Source organism: Odontesthes bonariensis, chromosome 19 (genome assembly GCF_027942865.1).
Source record: "Odontesthes bonariensis isolate fOdoBon6 chromosome 19, fOdoBon6.hap1, whole genome shotgun sequence".
Classification (NCBI taxonomy): Eukaryota; Metazoa; Chordata; class Actinopteri; order Atheriniformes; family Atherinopsidae; genus Odontesthes; species Odontesthes bonariensis.
In genome coordinates, this window is record NC_134524.1 from 502,918 (window position 1) to 528,947 (window position 26,030).

The following is a 26,030-nucleotide window of genomic DNA, read 5'->3' on the forward strand; positions in this document are numbered from 1 at the left end:
TCTGGTAGCGACGCCAACAGTCTTTCCAAATTTGAAAAGTAACCTGCAATTTATCCAACTTCCACCTCCGCTCAACTTGACGACATTTCTTCCTTACAGCACGAGTTCTGTCATTAAACCAGGGCTGGGGTTTGATCTTTGGCTTCCTCGTTTTTAATGGAGCAACCGAGTCCAGGATGGTTTTGCAGGAAGAGTTGAACCAGGAGCAGAGCTCCTCTGTCTCAGGGTGAACGAGGTCAGATGATCCACAGAGCTGGAGAAAGGCAGTAGAAAACTCAGTGGCAGTGGAAGAGTTTATAATCCGACAGCGCCGAACTGCAGCACGAGTTTTAGCTGCAGTCGGTGTCAAGTTAACACTGAATAAGACAGGCAAGTGATCCGAGAACACAGAGTCACATATTTCCAGGTTAGTCACAGGCAGACCGCAGGAAATGACCAGGTCCAAAGTGTGTCCTTGCTCATGAGTAGGGCCGGAAACGGCCTGAACCAGGTTAAAAGAGTCCAGAAGGCTTAAAAAGTCTTTTACCAATGGCTTATCAGGACAACACACATGTATATTAAAATCTCCAACAATAAGAACATATTCGTAATTAATTAAAATCCAAGTTAAAAAATCAGCAAAGTCGCTTATGAAGCCCTTATTGTATTTCGGGGGCCGGTAAACGACAGCACAAAAAACTGGGTTTAAGTGTCTTACTTCAAAGGACGTAAACTCAAAGCTGGAGAAGGACGACTTTAAAAAACACTTCTTACAATTGTAGCCCTGCTTGTAAACAGTCGCTGTGCCGCCCCCTCTCCCCGAAACCCGTGGTGAGTTAAAATAAGCACAGTCCACTGGTAAAAGCTCAGATAAAGCGCTGGAGTCACCAGCACTCAACCACGTCTCAGTCACACATAGAAAATCCAGTTTGTGTTGACTGAAAAAGTCCCGAAGAATAAAAGTTTTATTGGCAAGCGACCTGGCGTTTACCAGTCCAATCCTGACAGGGGCTGTAGCATGGGCTTCCACAGGTTGAGAAACCCGGCGAAGCGGTCTCAGATTTTGGAGACACCGTTGGCGCATGTTGAGCTTGGGCGGGCAACGGTGGCGGCCTGGAAAGACTCCTGTTCCGACCACGGACACCAAGCAGACATCAACAGGGTCCAAAAAACGCCGAGGCACCCGAAAGTCCAGGGATAAGCCATGCGATGAACGGGTAGAAGCAGAACAGTGCGCTAGAGAAAGCTTCAGCTTCACCAGCTGGCCGCTTCGCCTCCCGCGACGACGCCTCCGCCGTGAACGCTGCACAGGAATCCGACACAGGTGACTCGGAATCCCCGACAGAAGTGGGGGCAGGGATTGTTGGCCAACAAAGTCAAATAACGCCATATCCTGGATCAAAGGTTTGAGCTCCAGTAGAGTGTTGCGATCGTATACCAGCAGCGATTCAGTTCCATAGATAATGCAGGTTAAAAACAATATAAAAATACACAAACGCGGAAATGACAGACGAGCAGCCACACACAACGGCGCCATCTTGGAAAGATACCAGAAACTGTAACACCGACTGGTTTGCGGTTGACATTAACGTTTTGAACCCATTCAGACCTGCAGCTCTTTTTAAAACAACTTTCCCTAAAAACTGAGTGATTTCCATTCAACCATCTGAGTTTTTAAACATTTTCTCTAAAATGACTTACTTTACCTCCATGCTGATGTGAGTCACTGCAGGTCAGCCGGTTTAAACCAGTTTCACATCACTTTCAGCGGCTCTACGTCCACTATCAGAACACTAAAGTTAAGTTTCAGACCACTCGGTTTTAGACCCGTTTCATTTATTTTCCCAAACTGGATTCACACTCATTTAAGTCCAGTTTCAGAGGAATTTCAAACCCGGTTTTGACCCGTTTGTCCTAAAACCTTCAAACATGGTTCTCTACTGAAACATAGTTCAGACCAGTTCAGACCAGTTCAAACCAGTTCAGACTAGCTTTAACCAGTTCAGACCAGTTTAAACCAGTTCAGACTAGTTTAATCCAGTTTAAACCAGTTTAGACCAGTTTAAACCAGTTCAGACTAGCTTTAACCAGTTCAGACTAGTTTAATCCAGTTGAAACCAGTTTAAACCAGTTCAGACCAGTTTAAACCAGTTCAGACTAGTTTAATCCAGTTGAAACCAGTTTAAACCAGTTCAGACCAGTTCAAACCAGTTCAGACTAGCTTTAACCAGTTCAGACCAGTTTAAACCAGTTCAGACTAGTTTAATCCAGTTGAAACCAGTTTAAACCAGTTCAGACCAGTTTAAACCAGTTTAGACCTGTTGAAACCAGTTGAAACCAGTTCAGACTAGTTTGAATGACCTGGTTTCAGTATTTTTGTTCATTTTTTTGTCTTTTTCACAGGACGTATTCTGGTTCCGAACCACTGAGCTGGTCCTGGTTCTGGTCCTGGTTCTGGTCCTGGTCCTGGTTCTGGTCCTGGTTCTGGTTCTGGTTCTGTCAGATGCAGAAACAGCAGCTGCTTCTTCCTGTTCCCTGTTTCTCAGCACACAGATGATCCCTTTGAACCGGACTGCTCTAAACCTGATCCAGAACTGGAGTCTCAGCAGGTCAGAACCTGATCCAGGACCAGCACAGAGTGACTCACGGTGGTTCTGGTGGTGGTTTCAGCTCTCCACCAGGACTGCGGTGTGTACCGTGACCGTCCTGGATCGGGTCTGATCCGGTTCCGGTGCCTCGGCTGCTTCTCCGTGTGGAATCGATCACTTCCTGTCTGCAGACTGAATCTGTAACTGCTGACCAATCACATGTAATCAGTTCTGTCCATGATTCACAGCGCCTTTAATTCACTTTATACATTTTTACTCAACCTTTTCACACTTTAATAAACTGTCAGAAAACTCTCACTCAGACATGGAGTAGGACGTCTTTAGCCGTGCTCCTGTCTAGCTTTTCCAAAAATATTATTTTATCACGCACTTTCTGCAAAATGAATGTGAATATCACCTTCTAACACATACGAGACACACTTTGAGCTGTGCACGTTACTTCAATGACGACCAAGCTCCGTAAATATAAATACGGCGGCCCCTCGAGCTCGAGGTCCGACGCCTCCACGACACGGCCGGAGTCAGAAATGGACGCCACGGACATGAGAGCGGACATCTCTGTTGCTATCAGGTCAGAGCTAAAGGACGCGCTCAAGGAAGACTTTAACTTTCTTAAAAGTGAATTGAAAGAGGTGAAGTCTGAAATGGTAAACAACACAGCGGCCATTCGCTCTGAACTGGACGATATGAAGGCCACCATCGTCAACATGGACTGTCAGCATGGTCGGGTGAGGTAACCGCGCTACAGTTGCTGAGCTTAAAGCTGAGATGGCTCATTTTAGGGAGAAGAATGAGGATGCGGAAGGGAGGATGCGGAGGTGCAATGTTCGTATCGTGGGTGCTGCAGAGGAACCCGGTTCCAGCTCCACTGCTTCAGTTTCTAAACTACTGAAGGAAGTTTTGCATTTGGAGAAAGAAATCCTGGTTGATCGCTCGCACAGAGGCCGAGAAAGTCTAATGGGAAACCTCGGCCTATTATTGCCAAACTTCATCTGCTAACGCTTGTTCCCATGTATGTGTACTCTCATGCTGAAGACCAGTTTTTATTTGACTATTTTGCCACTTCTAATTGGAGTGTAGGGGTGTGTGTACATGCTAATGCGCATATATATGGCAGTTATGGATACGTTATGTTTTGCTTTATCTGTGCAGATACGTACCTAGAAAGGTGGGGGTGTGTTTTTTAAAACATTTTTTAAAATTTTATTTCTTTATTATGTGTGTGTATATGTATATATACATATATATGTATATATATATATATATGTATAATTTATTTTAATTAACTAAAATCCCTCTCTTTTATTTAGTTATTTTTAAATATATATATATTACTAGCTATCATTTTCTCTGGTTATTCATGTGCAGTCCTTGCTTGTCCCACTGGCACTACTGAATGTTATATGCCTCGATGCACTTTTTATTTCTATTCCTGGACGGGAGGCTCGGCGGGAGCCGGCCCGCTGGACACTAAACGGTTCCCCACTACCAGCACTGAATGTGTGGTTTGGTTTGCAAAGGGTGTGGCAGTCACCGTGTTCTCTCAGGTGACAGGGGTTAGGGACACATTGAGCACATTGAGTTGCCTGTGATATGAAATATGCTATATAAATAAAGATTGATTGATTGACCCACCATAGTTATACTATTTGTTTGTTTTGTTAACTGTCTTACGTGTCTTAAAGTACGCTGTCTTGAAGTCTTGGGGTATATTTATGGTGTATCGTTCACAATCATTCCTAATGGCTGAAACAAATAACTTAGGAGTGACTATGGGTTGCCTGGTTAACTTTGTAAGCTGGAACGTCAAGTCCTTAAATCACCCTGTGAAGCGTAGAAGGGTCCTCGCACATCTTAATCATCTCAAGGCTGATATTGCATTCCTCCAGGAGACCCGTCTCCGTACTGCTGATCAATTCAGACAGAGGTGGATGGATAGGACAAGCATATCATTCCAACTTTGGCTCCAAGGCGAGGGGGGCAGCAATCCTAATCAGGAAGAATGTACCATTTGTGATGCCTAGCATAGAATCTGACCCCATGGGGCGTTTTGTTATTGTAGTTGGTCGACTGCACGGATTCCCAGTTATTTTGGCCAACATCTATGCTCAAATTGGGACGGCAGCGCTTTTTTTTTTAATCAACACCTTCTCCCGACTTCCTAACATGGAAACACATCACCTCATTCTCGGTGGGGACACAAACTGTGCGCTCTCTCCAGATTGGGACCGTAGCTCCTCTAAGACTATATCCAAGTCTAAATCGGCCCAATCAATCCAGTTTCTTCTTCAGGCATATGGTGTGGCTGATGTCTGGCGTTTCCGCAACCCTACATCTAGGGGCTATTCCTTTTTTTCCCCTGTCCATAAGACGTTCTCATGGATAGACTATTTCTTTATCGATAAAAAACTTCTCCCAACGGTAGCTGCTTGTGAATACCAGTCCATAGTCATCTCTGACCGCGGCCCCTTGACTATGAAGATGCGCATTCCCGGTGCAGATCCTGGTTATCGCCCATGGCAACCTAATTCTTTGCTTCTTTCAGAAGAAGCTTTTGTGAATTTCATTAAATCTGAAATCAAATTTTTTCTTGCCCATAATCAGACCCCGGGAATGTCGTCCTCAATGGTTTGGGAGTCATTGAAGGCATCTTTAAGGGGACAGGTCACATCTTATTGCGCAATGCAAAGGAAAGCTAACACTGTACGCCTTAAAGGAGAATTCCGGCCGTTTTAACAAACATATCCCATCTACTAGCCTCGAAATCTAGACGCCCCTAGCGGCCGCAAATGGAATTTGCTCCGGGGCTAGTCTAGTCACTTGTGGTCGTTTTGCGAGGTTCCAAATCAAAATCAAAACTTGATCGAGCCAATCAAATCGTGAGGAGCGGAGTCGGAGGCCGGGCTACCTAGTGACGACAGAGGTGCAACGTTTCAGTGTGTAGTTCCAGAGAGAGGTTAAAAAAAAAAAAAAGTTCATAGGGAAAGCTTTATAGGGAAACGAAGTAAACTTACATCAGTCAATTGCGAGCATGATGTACCGGAGACGGCGGACCGATCTTCGTCTCAGAGCTGACAAAACTCTCCGGTAAGGCATTTGAACGGTCAAATTCCGTTAACGGGACGAGAGCAGTCAAAACGGCGAAACAGGAAGTGCGTTAGCTCACTGCGGCTAGCTTTAGCAGCGCCGAATTCGTGGGAACAAAATCGTAAATAGCCGGTATTTTGTCAGATTTTCAACACGTTGGGGATCTAAACGACTACTTTCTCTCCTGAAAATGTTTCAAATGTTGCTAAAGTTTACAGAGTTTAGAGCTTAAGAGAAATCAGCTTTTCAGGCCATAGACTACAAACCATTCCGTCGCGTTGACTACGTAAAACTCCTTCATCGCTCTGATTGGTTGTTGCGCCATCCTATTGCGTGGCGTTGAACTTGACAGACAGCCGTTTATCCCGCCCACACTGCTATCCAGCGTCACTAGACCCCTGTACAGCTTTTTGCTGTACGGGTCTGGCTTGCTAGGCTACCCATCTGTTGGAGACCCAGGGAAGTTGGCCAAAGGGAAAAACGCGAGAAATTTTCATGCCCGCTGCGCAAAGTTGTCCGATTGCGGTGATTTCCATGAAAGCGGGCTCTATCGGGCAAGCGTTTAACCTTTCCTGAGGCTCTTAACGTGTATCAAAATACTTTTTACCGAATTGGACGTGGCGTCAGTAGCAATACAATTCAACCCAGCGGCTAACCATACCATTAGCTAGCACAGAAATGATACATTTTGAGATTTCAAAAACAGCGCACCTACCTCTCTCAGCTTCCGTGTTCCACAGGCGTGCGCATTAATCGATCGCCGAAGTCATACACTATAGTATTCCAAAATTGTCTTTTTGTCCACCAAAAACGACCCTCGGGGACCGAACTACACATTGCCATGTTTGTTATTGTTTCCTATCGAACAGCTGACTCGTTTCAACACCCATTTTCGCCGTGATCAATTTGTGCGCACGCCTGTGCGGAAGCTGAGAAAGGCAAGTGCGCTGTTTTTTAAATGTTTTTGAAAAGCCGAGCCAAGCCGAGCCAAGATCTTTTCGGCGTATCTCGATGCTTTGCTAAGTAAATGCACCCTGTTTGAAGATTTTTGGACTCTTGTCCCCGGATTCTGTCGTTGCCATGGATATAACAGAATAACATAACCGGGAAGTGTTGGTGAATCGCAGACTTTGTTGAATAAGTTCTTCTTCCTGCTGTTGGACTCCAAACATCTGCTGGGCAGCTGTTTCTGTGAGGGAGGGGCTCATTAACTTTCCCCTGCGGGGGGGGGGGCAGGACTGGACTTCCCCGTGATGTCACAGACTTTATTTACTCACAGCAGACTCCTGATTGGACAGAGGACCCAGATGTTGGTCTGTCTGCCTTTGTGAGGACTCTCGGTGCAGTTAAGGTGGCAGCAGAGTGACAGCCGGTGTGTGTTTACTCATCTGTTAATAAAGTTAGCCTGATCAAACAGAGAGCTCACGCTGACCTCTGACCCCTCCGAGCAGCCAATCACAGCAGGCTGCGGGAGGCAAAACTTCTGGTTTCACCCCGACCTGTTCAGAGGCTCCACGAAGCAGTTCTGGATCTGACCCGGGTCCCAACTGAAGGTGAGTTCTGGTTCTGTTTCCTGAGTCTCGGCTCAGTCGCCCAGCAGCAGGAACCAGGTGGTTCTGCCTCAGTGAAGACGCTCTGAACTCCAGAACCTCAGGTCCAGGTTCTGGACCTTCATGTGAGCTGGTTCCAGTTTGTTTTCCAGATGTCACAATTGTTGTTTTGTCTGCATTTGTTGTTGTTTTAGAGCTTTTTGAAGCAGAAGCTGATGAATGATTAGAATAATCACAAAGTAAAATCTCTCTGGGTCTGGCTACACAGAAACGTTTTTCACCGTAAACGATACTTTTTCTTATCGTTGGGCTGTCGCGGCCACACGGAGCCGGCGTTCCCACTACCCCAAAACGATATTTTTGGAGAACGGGTTCCAGAGTGGGAAGATCTGAGAACGCTGTCGTTTCGTTTCCATTGTTACAGCCAGAACGGATTCGTTTACATCTGCGTCACAGCCACGTGGCCAACGCAGTGACGTATACACATACGCCAGTGACCAGAACATAAAGCGGCTTCCATTCAAAATCCGGAAGAAGAAGACAACACAACAAGGACAGACAGCGATCATCATGGACCCCACAACACTGATAGCAGCACTGCTGCAGACACTGCTGACTACAGCGGCGTTGTTGAAGGAACATTTACAGGTGATGCGCTGGTAGAAATAGGGGCGTACACGCATGCGCATTGCTTCTTCTATTGTTCTGGTGTAACCGGTGGGGGGGTCTTACAGCGCACCTGGAGGTGTGGCGTGTGTACTGCATCGTTTTCAGCGTTTTCAGCGTTTCCATCTGGACCGGATTATTTACAGAAGCTTTCCTGTGTGGTCGCAATCATTTTCGTACCCGTTTTAAAAAAAAAAACCTCGTTTCGTTTTCGTGTAGCCGTAGCCTCTGACCTGTGATGTCGGCTCATTAACAGATCTCATATGGAGGTCGTACAGGTGTGACTCCTCCTCCTTCCTCCTGCGTCATCACAGGTGGGAGGAGCTAAAGAGAGGAATGATGGAGGTGAATCAGAATCACCGACTCTGTTTGTTTTCCAGATTTCTCCTGCATCCCTTCTGGTCTGCAGAGCAGCATGGACCTGCTGACCGCCCATCTGACACAGGTGAGTCACAGCGGACACAGGCCCCGCCCCCTCCGGCCCGTTACCGTGGTTACAACGTCTCTTGTTCCGCAGTCTCCCTCTGCGTCTCTTCGCTGCTCAGCGGAGGTTTCTGACGAAGACGAGGAGGTGGGAGGCAGACAGGGGGTGGAGCTAAGGTTTGTGACGTTGGAGGAGGAGGAGGCGGGGCCTATGTGTGACATCAGAGCGCTGGTGCTGAGGCATTGCCATGGTTACAGGAGAGGCTGCGGGCTGTGTGCGTGCGGCGTGATGGTCGTCGCCGCAGGTAAACAAACACTCACATTAATCAATCCATGGAATTGATCGGTTTGGTCATGTGATCAGAGCGTTTCTCTCTCAGCTTTCCTATTGGCCTTTGCCGTCTTCAGTGGGCGGTACCACTGCTCCCTGCTCGGGGGGCTGGGGCAGGAGGAGGAACAGCAGGGGGGCGGGGCCAACACACCTGCAGAGGGGGGGGCGGGGCCTTACCTGGGAGAGCTGCGGGAGATGATGAGGAGGCTGCTGCAGGACGAAGATATCCACAACACCGTGAGGTGAGATATCACATGATCACAGGTTATGTGGACGTAGGGTTGCCAACTCCCAGAAAAATAAATGAAGGACCCCTCATTGGCAGGGCCGGCCGGCCCATTTGCCTTCACTCTTCCCGGTGAATTTTTTAGCCCTGTTTTTTGTGAGTGAAATTATTTTTTTAACTATTTGACTCGAACCTGAATCGAATTAGATGCATATTTTTGAGTGACATTAACACAAGGAAAACAAATTATTATCCAGCAATTCACTTTAGTAAAAAAAATAACTGTTCATTAATTGAATAAAATCAGTATTTTTCTTAAACAGAAAGCTGTCCTGCTTAAATTAAAACTGTACACATTAATATAAAACAATAGATAGAAAGCAGAAGATTCATCCTGTAATAGTGCACGTTTTTAGTGCAAACAGAAAATCTGTAGAAAACTTTCTGTTTGTTTTGTGTCTTCCACTATCTTCTCCGCGAGCAAAAATAACTCCTCGACCAATGGGATGAGTGTATTCTGTATCGTCATACTTGTGTGTCAATATGCTGTCAGCTCATTGGTCACAGAGCAGGAACAAATTTACCGTACATTTACACAGAAAGCCCCCTGTTATTGATTGATTGAGTGTTTATTTCGAGCTTATTTTCAGGCAGATTCCAAAATAAATACATTTCCATAATACAAATGAATTTACATATTCATGTAAAACGAAGGTAACAGAAATCAATACTCGCTCGAAAGGGAGTGAGCTGAAGTAAAAATACTTATTTGCTCCCACACCCATTCAAAAATTACAATTTATATGGATGCGTCTTACATGCATTGGCATAGTTTTTAACTTTCAACCTAATTTTAACATATTTACACATTTTACACATATCTTCTCATCTCTTATTTGATGTTAATCACAATTTATATGATGATGACATAATATCCCGTGAATATACAAAATTTCTTCAGTTTTGTATTTTGTCATTAATTCCACTTTATATCTGGCCTTGAACTGATGAATAGAAATACACTGCTTAAGTTGTTCCTTCAACCCATTCCAGAGCCGAACCCCGATCACAGACACACACATGCTTTTTCTGGTGGTTCTTACCGCTGGCACTTTACATATTTTACAATATTTTACATTATTCACTTCCATTGGCATGATACGGACTATTTTTAGACTCTCACAGTAATACGGGACAAAGTGCGTCCCTTTTCAGCTCGATACGGGACAGGTGCTGTTGTTTCCGGTTCAGTTTTTCAAGGGACGGTTGGCAACCCTATGTGGACGGTACCTGAGCTGTTTTCAGTCAGAACCTGCTGTGTTTGTGCTCAGCCGGGTCAGCAGGGCGGACCATCCTCCGGGCTCCTCGGAGGGAACAGCTCTGGCCTCAGAGATCCTGCGGCGCTTCAGGCAGCTGCAGATGGACCACACCTGGACCGAGTCTCTGTACGCCACGCTGCAGTTCCCCAACAGGTACGAGTCCCAGTCAGAGCGTCTGAGGCTGCTTCACATTTTCAGGTCAACACACAAAAGATAAAACCCATGGAGGAGCTCCTCCCCCCTGATGGAGGAGTGTCCGGCAGGTGTCCGGCAGGTACCCGGCAGGTGTCCGGCAGGTATCCGACAGGTATCCGGCAGGTGTCCGGCAGGTATCCGACAGGTGTCCGACAGGTATCCGGCAGGTGTCCGGCAGGTGTCCGACAGGTATCCGGCCGGTGTCCGGCCGGTGTCCGGCAGGCAGCCGGCAGGTGTCCGGCAGGTGTCCGGCAGGTGTCCGGCAGGTGTCCGACTGGTATCCGGCAGGTGTCCGGCAGGTGTCCGGCAGGTACCCGGCAGGTATCCGGCAGGTGTCCGGCAGGTGTCCGACAGGCAGCCGGCAGGTGTCCGGCAGGTGTCCGACAGGTATCCGGCAGGTGTCCGGCAGGTGTCCGACAGGTATCCGGCAGGTGTCCGGCAGGCAGCCGGCAGGTATCCGGCAGGTATCCGACAGGTACCCGGCAGGTGTCCGGCAGGTATCCGGCAGGTGTCCGGCAGGTGTCCGACAGGTATCCGGCAGGTGTCCGGCAGGTGTCCGACAGGTATCCGGCCGGTGTCCGGCAGGTGTCCGACAGGTATCCGGCAGGTGTCCGGCAGGTGTCCGGCAGGTACCCGGCAGGCATCCGGCAGGTGTCCGGCAGGTGTCCGACAGGCAGCCGGCAGGTGTCCGGCAGGTGTCCGACAGGTATCCGGCAGGTATCCGGCAGGTGTCCGGCAGGCAGCCGGCAGGTGTCCGGCAGGTATCCGGCAGGCGTCCGGCAGGTATCCGACAGGTATCCGGCAGGTGTCCGGCAGGTGTCCGACAGGTATCCGGCAGGTGTCCGGCAGGCAGCCGGCAGGTGTCCGACAGGTATCCGGCAGGCATCCGGCAGGTGTCCGGCAGGCAGCCGGCAGGTGTCCGGCAGGTATCCGGCAGGTGTCCGGCAGGTATCCGACAGGTATCCGGCAGGTATCCGGCAGGTGTCCGGCAGGTGTCCGACAGGCAGCCGGCAGGTGTCCGGCAGGTGTCCGACAGGTATCCGGCAGGTATCCGGCAGGTGTCCGGCAGGCAGCCGGCAGGTGTCCGGCAGGCATCCGGCAGGTGTCCGGCAGGTATCCGACAGGTATCCGGCAGGCGTCCGGCAGGTGTCCGACAGGTATCCGGCAGGCTTCCGACAGGTATCCGGCAGGTATCCGGCAGGTGTCCGGCAGGCAGCCGGCAGGTGTCCGGCAGGTATCCGGCAGGTGTCCGGCAGGTATCCGGCAGGTGTCCGGCAGGTGTCCGACAGGCAGCCGGCAGGTGTCCGACAGGTATCCGGCAGGTGTCCGGCAGGCAGCCGGCAGGTGTCCGGCAGGTATCCGGCAGGTGTCCGGCAGGCAGCCGGCAGGTGTCCGGCAGGTATCCGACAGGTGTCCGGCAGGTGTCCGACAGGTATCCGACAGGTATCCGGCAGGTATCCGGCAGGTGTCCGGCAGGCAGCCGGCAGGTGTCCGGCAGGTATCCGACAGGTGTCCGGCAGGTGTCCGACAGGTATCCGACAGGTGTCCGGCAGGTGTCCGACAGGTATCCGGCAGGTGTCCGGCAGGCAGCCGGCAGGTGTCCGGCAGGTATCCGGCAGGTATCCGACAGGTATCCGGCAGGTGTCCGACAGGTATCCGGCCGGTGTCCGGCAGGTGTCCGACAGGTATCCGGCCGGTGTCCGGCAGGCAGCCGGCAGGTGTCCGGCAGGTGTCCGGCAGGTGTCCGGCAGGTGTCCGACTGGTATCCGGCAGGTGTCCGGCAGGTGTCCGGCAGGTACCCGGCAGGTATCCGGCAGGTGTCCGGCAGGTGTCCGACAGGCAGCCGGCAGGTGTCCGGCAGGTGTCCGACAGGTATCCGGCAGGTGTCCGGCAGGTGTCCGACAGGTATCCGGCAGGTGTCCGGCAGGCAGCCGGCAGGTATCCGGCAGGTATCCGACAGGTACCCGGCAGGTGTCCGGCAGGTATCCGACAGGTACCCGGCAGGTGTCCGGCAGGTGTCTGGCAGGTATCCGGCAGGTGTCCGGCAGGTGTCCGACAGGTATCCGGCCGGTGTCCGGCAGGTGTCCGACAGGTATCCGGCAGGTGTCCGGCAGGTGTCCGGCAGGTACCCGGCAGGTATCCGGCAGGTGTCCGGCAGGTGTCCGACAGGCAGCCGGCAGGTGTCCGGCAGGTGTCCGACAGGTATCCGGCAGGTATCCGGCAGGTGTCCGGCAGGCAGCCGGCAGGTGTCCGGCAGGTATCCGGCAGGTGTCCGGCAGGTATCCGACAGGTATCCGGCAGGTGTCCGGCAGGTGTCCGACAGGTATCCGGCAGGTGTCCGGCAGGCAGCCGGCAGGTGTCCGACAGGTATCCGGCAGGTATCCGGCAGGTGTCCGGCAGGCAGCCGGCAGGTGTCCGGCAGGTATCCGGCAGGTGTCCGGCAGGTATCCGACAGGTATCCGGCAGGTATCCGGCAGGTGTCCGGCAGGTGTCCGACAGGCAGCCGGCAGGTGTCCGGCAGGTGTCCGACAGGTATCCGGCAGGTATCCGGCAGGTGTCCGGCAGGCAGCCGGCAGGTGTCCGGCAGGTATCCGGCAGGTGTCCGGCAGGTATCCGACAGGTATCCGGCAGGTGTCCGGCAGGTGTCCGACAGGTATCCGGCAGGCTTCCGACAGGTATCCGGCAGGTATCCGGCAGGTGTCCGGCAGGCAGCCGGCAGGTGTCCGGCAGGTATCCGGCAGGTGTCCGGCAGGTATCCGACAGGTATCCGGCAGGTGTCCGGCAGGCAGCCGGCAGGTGTCCGGCAGGTATCCGACAGGTGTCCGGCAGGTGTCCGACAGGTATCCGACAGGTGTCCGGCAGGTGTCCGACAGGTATCCGGCAGGTGTCCGGCAGGCAGCCGGCAGGTGTCCGGCAGGTATCCGGCAGGTGTCCGGCAGGTATCCGACAGGTATCCGGCAGGTGTCCGACAGGTATCCGGCCGGTGTCCGGCAGGTGTCCGACAGGTATCCGGCCGGTGTCCGGCAGGCAGCCGGCAGGTGTCCGGCAGGTGTCCGGCAGGTGTCCGGCAGGTGTCCGACTGGTATCCGGCAGGTGTCCGGCAGGTGTCCGACAGGTATCCGGCAGGCTTCCGACAGGTATCCGGCAGGCATCCGGCAGGTGTCCGGCAGGCAGCCGGCAGGTGTCCGGCAGGTATCCGGCAGGTGTCCGGCAGGTATCCGACAGGTATCCGGCAGGTGTCCGGCAGGTGTCCGACAGGCAGCCGGCAGGTGTCCGACAGGCAGCCGGCAGGTGTCCGACAGGCAGCCGGCAGGTGTCCGACAGGTAGCCGGCAGGTGTCCGGCAGGCAGCCGGCAGGTGTCCGGCAGGTATCCGGCAGGTGTCCGGCAGGCAGCCGGCAGGTGTCCGGCAGGTATCCGACAGGTGTCCGGCAGGTGTCCGACAGGTATCCGACAGGTATCCGGCAGGTATCCGGCAGGTGTCCGGCAGGCAGCCGGCAGGTGTCCGGCAGGTATCCGACAGGTGTCCGGCAGGTGTCCGACAGGTATCCGACAGGTGTCCGGCAGGTGTCCGACAGGTATCCGGCAGGTGTCCGGCAGGCAGCCGGCAGGTGTCCGGCAGGTATCCGGCAGGTGTCCGGCAGGTGTCCGGCAGGTATCCGACAGGTATCCGGCAGGTGTCCGGCAGGTGTCCGACAGGCAGCCGGCAGGTGTCCGACAGGTATCCGGCAGGTGTCCGGCAGGCAGCCGGCAGGTGTCCGGCAGGTATCCGGCAGGTGTCCGGCAGGCAGCCGGCAGGTGTCCGGCAGGTATCCGACAGGTGTCCGGCAGGTGTCCGACAGGTATCCGACAGGTATCCGGCAGGTATCCGGCAGGTGTCCGGCAGGCAGCCGGCAGGTGTCCGGCAGGTATCCGACAGGTGTCCGGCAGGTGTCCGACAGGTATCCGACAGGTGTCCGGCAGGTGTCCGACAGGTATCCGGCAGGTGTCCGGCAGGCAGCCGGCAGGTGTCCGGCAGGTATCCGGCAGGTGTCCGGCAGGTATCCGGCAGGTGTCTGGCAGGTGTCCGACAGGTATCCGGCAGGTATCCGGCAGGTGTCCGGCAGGCAGCCGGCAGGTGTCCGGCAGGTATCCGGCAGGTGTCCGGCAGGTATCCGACAGGTATCCGGCAGGTGTCCGACAGGTATCCGGCAGGTATCCGGCAGGTGTCCGGCAGGCAGCCGGCAGGTGTCCGGCAGGTATCCGGCAGGTGTCCGGCAGGTATCCGACAGGTATCCGGCAGGTGTCCGGCAGGTGTCCGACAGGCAGCCGGCAGGTGTCCGACAGGTATCCGGCAGGTGTCCGGCAGGCAGCCGGCAGGTGTCCGGCAGGTGTCCGGCAGGCAGCCGGCAGGTGTCCGGCAGGTATCCGACAGGTGTCCGGCAGGTGTCCGACAGGTATCCGACAGGTATCCGGCAGGTATCCGGCAGGTGTCCGGCAGGCAGCCGGCAGGTGTCCGGCAGGTATCCGACAGGTGTCCGGCAGGTGTCCGACAGGTATCCGACAGGTGTCCGGCAGGTGTCCGACAGGTATCCGGCAGGTGTCCGGCAGGCAGCCGGCAGGTGTCCGGCAGGTATCCGGCAGGTGTCCGGCAGGTATCCGGCAGGTGTCTGGCAGGTATCCGGCAGGTATCTGTCAGGTGTCCGGCAGGTGTCCGGCAGGTATCCGGCAGGTGTCCGGCAGGTATCCGACAGGTATCCGGCAGGTGTCCGGCAGGTGTCCGACAGGTATCCGGCAGGTGTCCGGCAGGCGGCCGGCAGGTGTCCGGCAGGTATCCGACAGGTGTCCGGCAGGTGTCCGACAGGTATCCGGCAGGTGTCCGGCAGGCAGCCGGCAGGTGTCCGGCAGGTATCCGACAGGTACCCCGCAGGTGTCCGGCAGGTGTCTGGCAGGTATCCGGCAGGTGTCTGGCAGGTATCCGGCAGGTATCTGTCAGGTGTCCGGCAGGTATCCGGCAGGTGTCCGGCAGGCAGCCGGCAGGTGTCCGGCAGGTATCCGACAGGTGTCCGGCAGGTGTCCGACAGGTATCCGACAGGTGTCCGGCAGGTGTCCGACAGGTATCCGGCAGGTGTCCGGCAGGCAGCCGGCAGGTGTCCGGCAGGTATCCGGCAGGTGTCCGGCAGGTATCCGGCAGGTGTCTGGCAGGTGTCCGACAGGTATCCGGCAGGTATCCGGCAGGTGTCCGGCAGGCAGCCGGCAGGTGTCCGGCAGGTATCCGGCAGGTGTCCGGCAGGTATCCGACAGGTATCCGGCAGGTGTCCGACAGGTATCCGGCAGGTATCCGGCAGGTGTCCGGCAGGCAGCCGGCAGGTGTCCGGCAGGTATCCGGCAGGTGTCCGGCAGGTATCCGACAGGTATCCGGCAGGTGTCCGGCAGGTGTCCGACAGGCAGCCGGCAGGTGTCCGACAGGTATCCGGCAGGTGTCCGGCAGGCAGCCGGCAGGTGTCCGGCAGGTGTCCGGCAGGCAGCCGGCAGGTGTCCGGCAGGTATCCGACAGGTGTCCGGCAGGTGTCCGACAGGTATCCGACAGGTATCCGGCAGGTATCCGGCAGGTGTCCGGCAGGCAGCCGGCAGGTGTCCGGCAGGTATCCGACAGGTGTCCGGCAGGTGTCCGACAGGTATCCGACAGGTGTCCGGCAGGTGTCCGACAGGTATCCGGCAGGTGTCCGGCAGGCAGCCGGCAGGTGTCCGGCAGGTATCCGGCAGGTGTCCGGCAGGTATCCGGCAGGTATCTGTCAGGTGTCCGGCAGGTGTCCGGCAGGTATCCGGCAGGTGTCCGGCAGGTATCCGACAGGTATCCGGCAGGTGTCCGGCAGGTGTCCGACAGGTATCCGGCAGGTGTCCGGCAGGCGGCCGGCAGGTGTCCGGCAGGTATCCGACAGGTGTCCGGCAGGTGTCCGACAGGTATCCGGCAGGTGTCCGGCAGGCAGCCGGCAGGTGTCCGGCAGGTATCCGACAGGTACCCCGCAGGTGTCCGGCAGGTGTCTGGCAGGTATCCGGCAGGTGTCTGGCAGGTATCCGGCAGGTATCTGTCAGGTGTCCGGCAGGTGTCCGGCAGGTGTCCGGCAGGTGTCCGGCAGGTATCCGGCGGGTGTCCGGCAGGTATCCGGCAGGTGTCTGGCAGGTGTCTGGCAGGTGTCCGGCAGGTATCCGACAGGTACCCGGCAGGTGTCCGGCAGGTACCCGGCAGGTGAGTCCTGGTTGTGAACATGTCCGCTGTGGTTTGTTTGCAGGGCCCAGAGGAGCTCCCTGCACCTCGTGGACTCTGCCGGTCTGGTCTCAGAGCGGATTCCTCTGAACCCGTCTGACTTCTGTCCGTACAGCGCCACGGGAAACTACACGGTGAGGCCGCGGCACACGACTCGTGTTACCATGGAAACCACAGACCTCACCTTTACCCGTTTCTCTGCAGGGGGGCGTGGTCTACGCCAACTACGGCCGCCCAGAGGATTTCAGTTTGCTGAGGAGCGTGGGCGTGTCTGTGGTTGGTCATGTGGCGGTGATGCGTGTTGGGGGCGGGGTCAGTTTCGCTGAGAAGGTCTGGTTGGCTGAGAGGAACGGGGCGGGCGGAGCTCTGATCTACCCCGACCCTGCTGACCTGCCACAGGACCCCCGCCGCCTCGGACTGAGCTCCCACACCGCCGTGTCCGAACACGTAACGCACGCGCTCACACGTCAACACGCACGAACCGCGGCTCTGTGCCTCCAACCAATCAGCTTCTCCCCCTGCAGGTGCACCTCGGGTCAGGTGACCCCTTCACCCCCGGCTTTCCCTCCTTCAACCACACCAAGTTCCCTCCCATCCAGTCCTCTGGCCTGCCGCTGATCCCGGCGCTGCCCATCACCGCCACCGTGGCCGCCAAGTTGCTCAGGTGAGCCCCGCCCCCTCAGGTCACCTGCCCAGGTGTGTTACGATGACCTCACCGTGTTCCCTCTCAGCCAGCTGTCAGGTCCCTCCTGTCCTCCGTCTTGGCGCGGTCGGCTGCCGTACGTGCGCTGCGTGCTCGGGCCAGAGTTCAGCTCCGGGCGCAGAGTCCAGATGTCGGTCCACAACGTGATGACGCCGGTCCAGCTCAACAACATCTTCTCCTCGCTGGAGGGCCGCGTGGAGCCAGGTACGATGCCTTCGTAGAGCTGGCAGGATCCTAAAAGACTGCCATCCCCCATCCTTCAGACTGTTCACCATCCTTCAGACTGTTCACCATCCCTCAGACTGTTCACCATCTTTCAGACTGTTCACCATCCTTCAGACTGTTCACCATCCTTCAGACTGTTCACCATCCTTCAGACTGTTCACCATCCTTCAGACTGTTCACCATCCTTCAGACTGTTCACCATCCTTCAGACTGTTCACCATGCTGCCTTCTGGTAGGCGGTACAGAAGCATCCGGTCTCGCACAGAATGGAGAACAGTTTCTATCCTAAGGCCATCAGGCTCCTAAATGCACCACAATGCACTCTCATCACTTACACTTATACTTTACACACTTTATACTTTACACATGCCTACCTCCACTGCTGTTTGCACTGCAACCTGCAATATTGCACAATATCGTATTTTTTATTTTACCTTATGTTAGTATAGGTCTTAGAATAACATAGGCTATTATGTGTATTATATGTTCAGTACAGCTCTTGTAATTAGCGTTAAAATGTATATTGTAGTATCCACATTGCCTATCTATTGTTACTGTCTTGTACATTTTTTTGGTATGACATCAATCAATCAATCAAACTTTATTTATATAGCCCTTTACAATAGCCAACAAAGCATAAAACAACACGATTCAGAAATGGTAAAAGTGCTAAAAGTGCTAAAAGTGCTGCAGGGCATTAAAAGCCTTCCACAAGTGCAATAAAATGAATTGAATAAAATTTGTATAAAATTAAGATAATTAAAAAAGAAGAGCGGATAGAATGGATGCATAGTGGCCCTCTAATCAGAGTTCGAACGCCAGTCTAAAAACGTGACGTGTTACGGCATGTTATGTCTTGTTATGGTAGCTGCTGTACAGCGCCCAGTCCGACTCTGTTGTTCTGCTGCTAACCGCGGTGTCTCCCCGTCAGACCAGTACATCATACTGGGAGCTCAGAGGGACTCGCTGGGTCCAGGAGCGGTGAAGTCCGGCGTTGGAACGGCGATCCTGCTAGAGCTGGCCCGAACCTTCACAGCCATGGCGAGGAACGGTAAGACGGGGGTCTCAGGAGGAGCGGGCGACAGTTCCACGGGTTTCAGAGCAGTAACCGGTCCGCCCCTCAGGTTTCAGCCCCAGACGCAGTCTGCTGTTCGTCAGCTGGGACGCTGGAGACTTCGGGAACGTGGGAGCGACCGAATGGCTCGAGGTTTGTCCCCTGAAATGAAAGCTTCGCCGTCCTGTGGCCACAGGAAGCGTCTGACCTCTGCCCTCTGCTCGGCAGGGTTACCTGTCCATGCTGCACCTGAAGGCGGTGGCTTACTTCAGTCTGGATCAGGCCATCATGGGTAACACTGGGCTCTCAGCCAATCACAGCTCACGTTTTTTATGCCAGCCAATCACGCAGAGTTAAGCAAACGCCTGCCTGTCCATCAACAGGAGACGACGTCCTGTCGGCCTACACCAGCCCGCTACTGGTCGACCTGCTGGACGCTGCCATCAAACAGGTGGCGCCGAGCTTCCACACCTGGAGAACGTCTTCTCCGTCTTTAGATTTGAGTCTTTTTCTGTTTCTGTTTCCCCCTGATCGTTGGTTCCGGTCTGTGTTCCGTAGGTGGAACATCCCAAACATGCAGGGCAGACCATCTACAGCCAGGCTGAGAGGGAAGGAGGCAGCTGGAGGATGTGAGGACACGAACTCATTTAGCACAAAGAGCTCAGGTGGGTTCACCTGACAGACCGATGAGATGCCGCTCTGTGTCTCCTCAGAATGAAGCCTCTGTATCTGAACAGCGGCGCCTACAGCTTCACTGCGTTTGCAGGAGTTCCAGCCATGGAGCTCAGGTTCTCTGAGGTAGGCCTCCCGCTGCTGTGTTCAGTCACTTCCTGTTATGTCACTTCCTGTTGAGACTCCCTGTTAAGTCACTTCCTGTTATCCCCTTTTTTATCTTGTGCATTTAAGATCCTTCAATTTTTTTCTATATGTGGAGTTGTGAATATGTAATGTTAAAAAAACTAAAATTGGAAAAAAAAGTCACTTCCTGTTGAGACTTCCTATTATGTCACTTCCTTTTAAGTCACTTCCTGTTATGTCACTTCCTGTTAAGTCACTTCCTGTTAAGTCACTTCCTGTTAAGTCACCATATGTGACATCATGGTCATGTTGGTTTATCATGTGTAAATGGTCACGTGTCCCGTTACATCCTGTCAAACTATTTCATGTCACGTCCCATCAAACGTTATATAGTCTGACGTCATTACATCACATTACGGTCATTCTGCAGACGCTTTTATTCAAAGCGACTTACAATCAGTGTGTTCCACATCGGGAGGCAAAAGAACTTCAGGTCACAAGAAATCATAAGTGCATTTCCTTCCAAAACCAAACAGCTAAGAGCATAACTAGTGCTAGAGTAAGTGCAGTAAGTTAGGTACCGAGACAAATGGGAGGACAATTTAGGAAACAAATAAGTGCGTAAGGAGCTGGGACAAAACAGGTGATGTCCTCAGAGGGCGGATCTGGGTAGTGTTTCCTGAAGAGATGGGTTTGCAGCCTGCGGCCAAAGGTGGGCAGCGACTCAGCACACACTACCTGGGCTGACTAAAAAGAGCTTGGGTCATGCAGACCCCTCCCACAGATTAACAGCAGCAAGCCTGCTTAGCAGCCAAAGTGTAGCAACATAGCAAGTTCACAGTCCCTCCAAAAGTTAAAACACACAGGGTCATGTGATGTCATAACTTCCAGCTGACAGCCATTTTGTCTCTGTTTGCTGGATCACGTGCGCGTTCAGGAGCGAGCGTACCCGTTCGTCAACACGCCTTATGACAGCGTGTCCCGCCTCCAGGAGGTCCTCGGTGGTCGTCTGGGGGTCACTGGGCGAAGCGCCGGGCAGCTGGTCGGGGAGATGGTGCTGCGACTGGTCCACGACCACATCCTGCCCCTCCGCATCACCTCCTACGCACAGACGGTGCTGCAGCTCAGCGCCCGGCTCAACAAGCACTCCGCCGAGCTGCAGGTAACTCACTGTGACGTCACTCTTCAGCCGCCATGATGTCACACTCATGATGTCACACTCGCTGTCTGTGTGCGTTCAGTCCAGAGGTCTGTCGCCTCAGTGGCTGTTCAGCGCCCGCGGAGACTACAGCCGAGCGGCCGAGACGCTGCAGAGCGCCATCGACTACAGCGACCTGCACGACCCGACCACCGCTCGCTTCTACAACACCCGCATCATGAAGGTGAGGGTACTACAGGGTGCTACAGGGTGCTACAGGGTACTACAGGGTGCTACAGAGTACTACAGGGTGCTACAGGGTGTTACAGAGTACTACAGAGTACTACAGGGTGCTACAGAGTGCTACAGAGTACTACAGGGTGCTACAGGGTGTTACAGGGTGCTACAGGGTGTTACAGAGTGCTACAGAGTACTACAGGGTGCTACAGGGTGTTACAGGGTGCTACAGGGTGTTACAGAGTACTACAGAGTACTACAGGGTGCTACAGGGTGTTACAGGGTGCTACAGGGTGTTACAGGGTGCTACAGGGTGCTACAGGGTACTACAGGGTGCTACATGGTACTACAGGGTGTTACAGGGTGCTACAGAGTGCTACAGGGTGCTACAGGGTACTACAGAGTGTTACAGGGTGCTACAGAGTGCTACAGGGTGCTACAGAGTGCTACAGGGTGCTACAGGGTGTTACAGGGTGTTACAGGGTGCTACAGAGTGCTACAGGGTGCTACAGGGTGTTACAGGGTGCTACAGGGTGTTACAGGGTACTACAGGGTGCTACAGGGTGTTACAGAGTGCTACAGGGTGCTACAGGGTGTTACAGGGTGCTACAGGGTGTTACAGGGTACTACAGGGTGCTACAGGGTGTTACAGGGTGCTACAGGGTGTTACAGGGTGCTACAGGGTGTTACAGGGTGCTACAGGGTACTACAGGGTGCTACATGGTACTACAGGGTGCTAGTGTGCTACATGGTACTACAGAGTGCTACAGGGTGCTACATGGTACTACCGGGTGCTACAGGGTGCTACAGGGTACTACAGGGTGCTACATGGTACTACAGGGTGCTAGTGTGCTACATGGTACTACAGGGTGCTACAGAGTGCTACAGGGTGCTACATGGTACTACAGGGTGCTACAGGGTGCTACATGGTACTACAGGGTGCTACAGAGTACTACAGAGTACTACAGGGTGTTACAGGGTGCTACATGGTACTACAGAGTGCTACAGGGTGCTACATGGTACTACAGGGTGCTACAGAGTACTACAGAGTACTACAGGGTGTTACAGGGTGCTACAGAGTGCTACAGGGTGCTACAGAGTGCTACAGGGTGCTACAGGGTGTTACAGGGTACTACAGGGTGCTACAGGGTGTTACATGGTACTACAGGGTGCTACAGAGTACTACAGAGTACTACAGGGTGCTACAGGGTGCTACAGAGTGCTACAGGGTGCTACAGAGTGCTACAGGGTGTTACAGGGTGCTACAGAGTGCTACAGGGTGCTACAGGGTACTACAGGGTTCTAGTGTGCTACATGGTACTACAGAGTGCTACAGGGTGCTACAGGGTACTACAGGGTGCTACAGGGTGCTAGTGTGCTACAGGGTACTACAGGATGCTACAGGGTGCTACATGGTACTACAGGGTGCTACAGGGTACTACAGGGTGCTACAGGGTACTACAGGGTGTTACAGAGTACTACAGGGTGCTACAGAGTACTACAGGGTGCTACATGGTACTACAGGGTGCTACAGGGTGCTACAGGGTACTACAGGGTGCTACAGGGTACTACAGGGTGCTACAGAGTACTACAGGGTGCTACATGGTACTACAGAGTACTACAGAGTACTACAGGGTGCTACAGAGTGCTACAGGGTGCTACATGGTACTACAGGGTGCTACAGAGTGCTACAGAGTACTACAGGGTGCTACATGGTACTACAGGGTGCTACAGAGTACTACAGAGTACTACAGGGTGCTACAGAGTGCTACAGGGTGCTACATGGTACTACAGGGTGCTACAGGGTGCCACAGAGTACTACAGAGTACTACAGGGTGCTACAGAGTGCTACAGGATACTACAGAGTACTACAGAGTACTACAGGGTGCTACAGAGTGCTACAGAGTACTACAGGGTGCTACATGGTACTACAGGATGCTACAGAGTACTACAGAGTACTACAGGGTGCTACAGAGTGCTACAGGGTGCTACAGGGTGCCACAGAGTACTACAGAGTACTACAGGGTGCTACAGAGTGCTACAGGATACTACAGAGTACTACAGAGTACTACAGAGTGCTACAGGGTGCTACAGAGTGCTACAGAGTACTACAGAGTACTACAGGGTACTACAGAGTACTACAGAGTGCTACAGAGTACTACAGAGTGCTACATGGTACTACAGGGTGCTACAGGGTGCTACAGGGTACTACAGAGTGCTACAGGGTGTTACAGAGTGCTACAGGGTGCTACAGGGTGCTACAGGGTACTACAGGGTACTACAGGGTGCTACAGGGTGCTACAGAGTACTACAGAGTGCTACATGGTACTACAGGGTGCTACAGGGTGCTACAGAGTGCTACAGGATGCTACAGAGTACTACAGAGTGCTACAGGGTACTACAGGGTGCTACATGGTACTACAGGGTGCTACAGAGTACTACAGAGTACTACAGGGTGCTACAGGATACTACAGAGTACTACAGAGTACTACAGGGTGCTACAGAGTGGTACAGAGTACTACAGAGTACTACAGGGTACTACAGAGTGCTACAGAGTACTACAGAGTGCTACAGAGTGCTACAGAGTACTACAGAGTGCTACAGAGTGCTACAGGGTACTACAGGGTGCTACAGAGTGCTACAGAGTGCTACAGGGTACTACAGGGTGCTACAGAGTACTACAGAGTACTACAGGGTGCTACAGGATACTACAGAGTACTACAGAGTACTACAGAGTGCTACAGAGTACTACAGGGTGCTACAGAGTGCTACAGAGTGCTACAGGGTACTACAGGGTGCTACAGAGTGCTACAGAGTGCTACAGGGTACTACAGGGTGCTACAGAGTGCTACAGGGTACTACAGGGTGCTACAGAGTACTACAGAGTGCTACAGAGTACTACAGGGTGCTACAGAATACTACAGGGTGCTACAGAGTGCTACAGAGTGCTACAGGGTACTACAGGGTGCTACAGAGTGCTACAGGGTACTACAGGGTGCTACAGAGTGCTACAGGGTGCTACAGGGTACTACAGGGTGCTACAGAGTACTACAGGGTGCTACAGGGTGCTACAGGGTACTACAGAGTGCTACAGGGTGCTACAGGGTACTACAGGGTGCTACAGAGTGCTACAGAGTACTACAGGGTGCTACAGGGTGCTACAGGGTACTACAGAGTACTACAGGGTGCTACAGAGTGCTACAGGGTGCTACAGAGTACTACAGAATACTACAGGGTGCTACAGAGTGCTACAGAGTGCTACAGGGTACTACAGGGTGCTACAGAGTGCTACAGGGTACTACAGAGTACTACAGGGTGCTACAGAGTACTACAGGGTGCTACAGAGTACTACAGAATACTACAGGGTGCTACAGAGTACTACAGAGTACTACAGGGTGCTACAGAGTGCTACAGGGTACTACAGGGTGCTACAGAGTACTACAGAGTGCTACAGAGTACTACAGGGTGCTACAGAGTGCTACAGAATACTACAGGGTGCTACAGAGTGCTACAGAGTGCTACAGGGTACTACAGGGTGCTACAGAGTGCTACAGGGTACTACAGGGTGCTACAGAGTGCTACAGGGTGCTACAGGGTACTACAGGGTGCTACAGAGTGCTACAGGGTACTACAGGGTGCTACAGGGTACTACAGAGTGCTACAGGGTGCTACAGGGTACTACAGGGTGCTACAGAGTGCTACAGAGTACTACAGGGTGCTACAGGGTGCTACAGGGTACTACAGAGTACTACAGGGTGCTACAGAGTGCTACAGGGTGCTACAGGGTGCTACAGAGTACTACAGAATACTACAGGGTGCTACAGAGTGCTACAGAGTGCTACAGGGTACTACAGGGTGCTACAGGGTGCTACAGAGTGCTACAGGGTACTACAGAGTACTACAGGGTGCTACAGAGTGCTACAGGGTGCTACAGGGTGCTACAGGGTACTACAGGGTGCTACAGGGTGCTACAGGGTGCTACAGGGTACTACAGGGTACTACAGGGTGCTACAGGGTGCTACAGGGTGCTACAGAGTACTACAGGGTGCTACAGGGTGCTACAGGGTGCTACAGGGTACTACAGAGTACTACAGGGTGCTACAGAGTGCTACAGGGTGCTACAGAGTGCTACAGGGTGCTACAGAGTACTACAGAATACTACAGGGTGCTACAGAGTGCTACAGAGTACTACAGGGTACTGCAGAGTGCTACAGAGTACTACAGAGTACTACAGAGTACTACAGAGTGCTACAGAGTACTACAGAGTACTACAGGGTGCTACAGAGTACTACAGAATACTACAGGGTGCTACAGAGTACTACAGAGTACTACAGAGTGCTATAGAGTACTACAGAGTACTGCAGAGTACTACAGAGTACTACAGAGTGCCTTAACCCCCACATCATGAAGTTATCAGAGTACTGTGTGTTTCCTCAGGTGGAGTACTACTTCCTGTCTCAGTACGTGTCCGTCATGGAGACGCCGTTCCGTCATGTGATCCACGGCCGTGGAAACCACACTCTGAGCGCGCTCACTGAGCACCTGGCCCTGCTGACCTCTGACCCCGGCAGGTTCAACGAGGGTCGCTTCAGACGGCAGCTGGCTCTGTTCACCTGGACGCTGCAGGGGGCCGCCAACGCTCTGAGGGGGGACGTGTGGAGCACGCACACACGTGCACACTGACGTGCACACACACATGCACACTGACGTGCACATACACACACACACGCACACACTGACGTGCACACACACACACACACACACACGCACACTGACGTGCACACACACACACATACACACGGACACACTGACGTGCACACACACAAACGCACACACTGACGTGCACACACACACACACACACAGTTAAACACACGTGCACACGTGCACACACACACACACATTGACGTGCACACACACACACACGCACACTGACATGCACACACACACGCTCACACTGACGTGCACACACACACGCTCACACTGACGTGCACACACACACACACTGACGTGTACACACACACACACTGACGTGTACACACACACACACTGACGTGTACACACATACACATACACGCACACTGACACGCACACACACACACGTGCACACTGACGTGCACACACACACACACACACACACACACACACACACACACGCACACACTGACGTGCACAAACACACACACACACACACACACACACACACACACACACACACACACACACACATCGCAGCTGTCTGATTG

At 53.5% G+C, this 26,030-nt stretch overlaps 2 protein-coding genes across 2 annotated transcripts in view; both read left to right on the plus strand.

Moving 5' to 3' along the window:
- Positions 1 to 2,885, plus strand: part of LOC142368543 (H-2 class II histocompatibility antigen, E-S beta chain-like) — a 32,344-nt gene extending 29,459 nt beyond the window's left edge. Inside the window, exon 6 of the mRNA XM_075450742.1 lies at positions 2,383 to 2,885. Coding sequence (XP_075306857.1) covers positions 2,383 to 2,408 — 26 coding nt within the window. The 3' untranslated portion in view covers positions 2,409 to 2,885. The remainder of the gene's footprint in view (positions 1 to 2,382) is intronic.
- A 146-nt stretch (positions 2,886 to 3,031) lies between these two features.
- On the plus strand, positions 3,032 to 25,872 carry tfr2 (transferrin receptor 2). Its single transcript, XM_075451792.1, has 19 exons — positions 3,032 to 3,311; positions 7,127 to 7,228; positions 8,272 to 8,336; positions 8,409 to 8,619; positions 8,695 to 8,887; positions 10,203 to 10,343; positions 16,657 to 16,765; positions 16,836 to 17,078; positions 17,156 to 17,295; positions 17,363 to 17,538; positions 18,491 to 18,610; positions 18,684 to 18,766; positions 18,842 to 18,905; positions 18,997 to 19,064; positions 19,172 to 19,242; positions 19,327 to 19,411; positions 20,349 to 20,573; positions 20,653 to 20,793; positions 25,224 to 25,872. Exons 1-19 carry the CDS (start codon positions 3,032 to 3,034, stop codon positions 25,467 to 25,469), a joined length of 2,763 nt encoding a protein of 920 aa, XP_075307907.1. The 3' UTR covers positions 25,470 to 25,872.
- Positions 25,873 to 26,030: the final 158 nt, after the last annotated feature.

Excerpts from the sequence above, each read along its gene's own strand:
- tfr2 (XM_075451792.1), top strand. The coding sequence starts at position 3,032 with ATGACGACCAAGCTCCGTAAATATAAATACGGCGGCCCCTCGAGCTCG. Across the intron at positions 10,344-16,656 it reads ACGCTGCAGTTCCCCAACAG|GGCCCAGAGGAGCTCCCTGC; the intron begins GTACGAGTCCCA and ends GTTTGTTTGCAG. Across the intron at positions 17,539-18,490 it reads GGAGGGCCGCGTGGAGCCAG|ACCAGTACATCATACTGGGA; the intron begins GTACGATGCCTT and ends TCTCCCCGTCAG.